We start from the raw sequence: 4,434 nt of genomic DNA on the forward strand, positions 1-4,434 counted from the left end.
CAGCCAGTGTATAGAGCACATGTGTTCTGCTTCCCAGCATGAAAATACTTTGACTTTTCAGAATTCCAGTGATTCCATGGAGCTACTTTTCAATAATCTCCTCCCAAAATTGCATAGTACATAACAGCATCTGAATTGTATGGCAATAAATTCACTGTAATGTCCTCCTGATGCCTGGAAACAGGAATTCTTTGTATCTCTTATCAAGCATTTTCTTCAATTTATGGCTGGACCTGTTCTCCTAGTTTATACTCCCTGCAGCTTCACCTCAGCTACTGGCCCTTTTTTTTTCCCAGATGTTTCTGCCTTTTTTTACTTTCTTCTTCTATCTGTTGATGATGCTTACCAGTATCCCCAGTTTAATGGGGAAGGGGACAGTTTGATTTCAAAGGTGGAGAACCAGACTTGGACAAGAACCTCCAGGTAAGCAGGGGTATTTACCTTTTCTGATATCTGGAGAGGATCCAAGAGCATAAAGGTGTGGATTTTCCCTGGTTCTATAGGATGATGGTAGCAGGGGCTCTCTGCCCTTCCCAAGTGGAGGAAGCAGCTGCCTGAGTGGTGATTGTGAGGTAGCTGAGAAAGGGAAGCTTTGGGCCCTTCAAGACCACATAGAAAGTTTCTCCTGACAAAATGATCCTGTCTCAATATACCAGGGCTATTCAATCTGTTTTCCCCAAAATCCACCTTCCATCACGCTAAATGTCCCAGATGATGTATTCTACATGGATTTATGGTGGATTAAAACACAATGCACTGCTCGGATACGACATGCAGTGCAATTCCATTGAACATAACAGTGCACTGAATAGACACTGAACAATTAATTTTTCACTGTGAAAATGCTGGCTTTTTTCTAGTTGTATGATAACACAAGTTCTCAAAACTTTTTGGTGCTGGGAAAGCACATTCCTCCTTTGGCTCTCGTCCTACGGGAGGAGATGTGTAACATGAGGGAGCGCTGTGAGCTGTCTGGTGGCACAGCAGGCACCGCAGGACAAAGCTCCCTGGTGATCAGTGGACTCCAAGCTGGGAGGCAGCAAACACTTGGGCAGGTAGGAGCTCAGGCCCAAAGCAGCAGCTCACCACAGGAGCACTGTAACACTGCTGGCCAGCAAAAATGAGTGCCTGTCGGAAAGAGGCACAGGAGCCTCAGCCAAATTGGTGCCAACAGTTATTTGCTTCCCATTCTTGCACAGTGAGCTGAGGAGGACATCCTTTTGTGTTCACACAAACACAAAGAGGAAGGCACAACATGCCCTGGCTGTTATGATGCTCATTTCTCTCTTGAAAATCAAAATAAATGAGTGTCAAGAGGACACTGACATGCAATAGCTTCAGGCAGCAGCACAGCTTTTTTTCTACTAAGATTCCAATAAAAAAATATTTCTTTTTATCAGAATGGTTTATTAATAGTTCTACAGTACTGCAGTAGTACACTGCTTTTTTCCTTCCTCATTCAAAAATGCTTGGGTTTGTCACTATCATACCATTAAGAGATCATCATAGAATTAGAAAATGCTTGTAGAAAAAGGACCACCACATATCCTGTCAAACTATTTGGTTTGCTCTTTTGTAGCAACCTTATTCGTTCAACATCTCAGAAGATACTAGACCAAGATTACAAATAAGGTGTTTTAAATCCAGCAATTTAAAAAAATACTGTACATTAAATGTACACTGTGTTTGGTGTGATGCTTTATTGAAATATGAGAAGAAAAACTCATAGGTAGTTATCTTTTTTTAAAATATTTTTCCTAATCCATTATAGTTGCTAAATTATTTTCACCAGCACTGTCCATGAGTCATTTGACCTTCACAATTTATTATCTACCTGATAAATTGCAGGATCCCTCTGTCTCATTAATTTGTGTGCAGTTATCTCACGTTGAGCTGAAACATTTGTGCACATGAGATTTTGCAAGGAGACACAAAACCCAACAGCGCTCACAGGAAGTATCGTAATTCTGATGAGCAGTCCCAAATTAGCTCAGCAACCCTTTTCTGCACATATCCTTCATGTACACAGGGCTCCAGGGATCTTAGCCCCAACCATACTGCTGCTGCAGGATTCACATCCTCAAAAGTACCTCACGCCTAACTCTTGAGGATACCAATGAGAGTTAGGCTCATAAGTACCTTCTGAGAATCCTGGAAAATGTTACACTGGCTTAATCCAATTAAGTGAAAACTTAGCATCTTTAAAAGGCTTCCCATTTTAAAAGGATGAGACAGATACAGTAGTCTTCCCAGAATACAGAAGGGAAAAGATGAGATTCAATTAATGTCCCTGTGTTCTCATGATCATTTACAAGTCAAGGGGATGCAACAGGCCGGGATACTCCAGGTTTGCCTGCACTGACTGTAAAACCCACACTCAGCTGCTAATGCTGAATAAAGTTATTTGGACTTCTGACAAAACCTGAAAGCTGCTCATGTCAGCACAGTGTTCTGCCTCCCCCTGATGTCACACTAAATGCTGTTCCTGCAAGGAAGATTCTTCTCTTGTCTCTGGTGTCCAGTGACAGGACTCGATGGAAAGGCATGAAGTTGTGTCAGGGGAGATTTGGGTTGGATATTAGGAAAAGGTTCTGCCCCAGAGGGTGTTTGGGCATTGGTACAGGCTCCCCAGGGCAGTGGTCACAGCACCAGCCTGACAGAGCTCAAGAGGCATTTGGACAATGCTCTCAGGCACATGGTGTGATTCTTGGGATGTCCTGTGGAGGGACCGGAGTTGGACTTTGATAATCCTTGTGCGTCCCTTCTAAATCAGGATATTCTGTGGTTCCATGGTGCATATTTCAGGGGTTCTGCCTGGTCTGGCTGTACCCCTGCTCACATCCTCTCCAGGCAGCTGCTCTGCTCTGCTCTCTCATAGAGAAACAACAGCCAAGAGGGTCTATCAGGTGTCACATATCTCTTTTTTTTTTTTTCTTTCCCCACTGCAGGTCATCCTCATCAGTGAAGTGGGGAAGGAGAGCATTTTGTACACCTGGGAGTCTTCGAGCTGGAAGGGGAAAAGACAAGAGAGGTGGCAGGAAGGAAATCTGTCCCTACAGAAATAAGAGAGGGGCAAGGAGACAAGTCCAAGGTTCTCCTCCACCATGTTGTGCAATACCATCCTTCATGAGGAAATTCCCCAAGAAGGAGAGAGCAAAGGAGGGATCGGTGACAGGAAGGAGAAGGAACAGTCTCTGCCACACACAGTTCACTGGACCTGTGCAGAGAAGGTTTAACGCTGTCATGCTGCTGGTGATAAGGAAATGTTTGTTATCCCAGTGTGTCAGATTCAAGTGGTATCACCCGTGCCTTGCACGCAAGATTACATAGGGGAGGGAAACTGAGCGCAGGTCACGTTCACGGTTCAGCACAGCTCTGCAAAACAGCGTATTTAGTTTTTGCTAGGAGGGGAAACTCATGTTTTGCTGACACCACTTTCCCAATAAAGTGATGCTAAGCCACACTGCAAAATTTCCACACAGCTCTCTAACAAAGAAAAGCCAGTTGTGTATCAGGAGGAGAACAAAGTTATACGGCAAAACTCAGTGACCCTAGGAAAGAAAAAAGCCCTTCCATGAAGACTTGCAATGAACCTGCGTGGATGTGAACCTGGGTTTTCCAAGGAATGGGGGCACTGGTTGGGGGTTATTACATTCGGTTGGGGGTTATTACATTATCCATCTCCTGTTTTTATGAAAGCTGCTGCAGTTGGGGATCTCTCTCTCATGGCCAGGGCAACACGTTCAGCTGTTGTGGAAGGGCAGGAATGAGAGATGACAGGACAGAACGGACATGATCCAAGCTCGTGTCCTTTGGAAACGAAACTGAAATAGCTACATTATTGGAAGAGCTTGCTGGGATTATGCTTTGTGGCTCTGGCACATTCCAGCATCACGGCAAATAAAATTATATTATATGCTCAGTCTAAGTTTGGACTGATGGAAAATAGAATCAGAATGCCTATTTCCTTTTCCGGACCCTTTTCTTCTCAAGTTTGTTTCTTTCCTACCCCGCCCACTGGTACTTCCTATGGTCTTGTCTCTTTATCCTCTGCAGAACGCTCTGTTCCCACTCACGGCAGTCCCTTGCGCCCCGGGAGGAGCGGAGCTGGAGCATCCCGGCTACAGCGGGCTCGGGGCCCGGAGGCGGCAGCAGCGGGAGCGCGCCAGCGACCCGGGGGCGCGCCTCTGCCGTGACGTCAGACCAGAGCGCGCCGTGTGGGCGTGCCGCGGTCTCCCCAGCCGCAGCCAATGGGAGCGCGGGGCATGTCCCGGCGTGGCCAATGGGAGCGCGGGGCGTGTGGCGGCGGCGCGATGGCGGCGGGGCTGTGCTGGCGGGCCGGGCCGCGCGCGGGGAGGCGGAGACTGTGAGTGACGGGCCGCGCGCGGGCGGGGCGGGGCGCGGGACCCCCGGCGCCGCCTCCCCCTCCCCGCC

At 47.1% G+C, this 4,434-nt stretch overlaps 1 protein-coding gene across 2 annotated transcripts in view; it reads left to right on the forward strand.

Moving 5' to 3' along the window:
• Nucleotides 1-4,313: 4,313 nt before the first annotated feature.
• Nucleotides 4,314-4,434, forward strand: part of CLYBL (citramalyl-CoA lyase) — a 166,600-nt gene continuing 166,479 nt past the window's right edge. For both annotated transcript variants that reach the window (XM_041478320.1, XM_041478321.1), the window contains exon 1: nt 4,314-4,366. In XM_041478320.1, the coding sequence (XP_041334254.1) occupies nt 4,314-4,366 (53 nt within the window). The remainder of the gene's footprint in view (nt 4,367-4,434) is intronic.

Source organism: Pyrgilauda ruficollis, unplaced genomic scaffold, assembly GCF_017590135.1.
Source record: "Pyrgilauda ruficollis isolate IOZ18807 unplaced genomic scaffold, ASM1759013v1 scaffold44, whole genome shotgun sequence".
NCBI classification, from domain to species: Eukaryota; Metazoa; Chordata; class Aves; order Passeriformes; family Passeridae; genus Pyrgilauda; species Pyrgilauda ruficollis.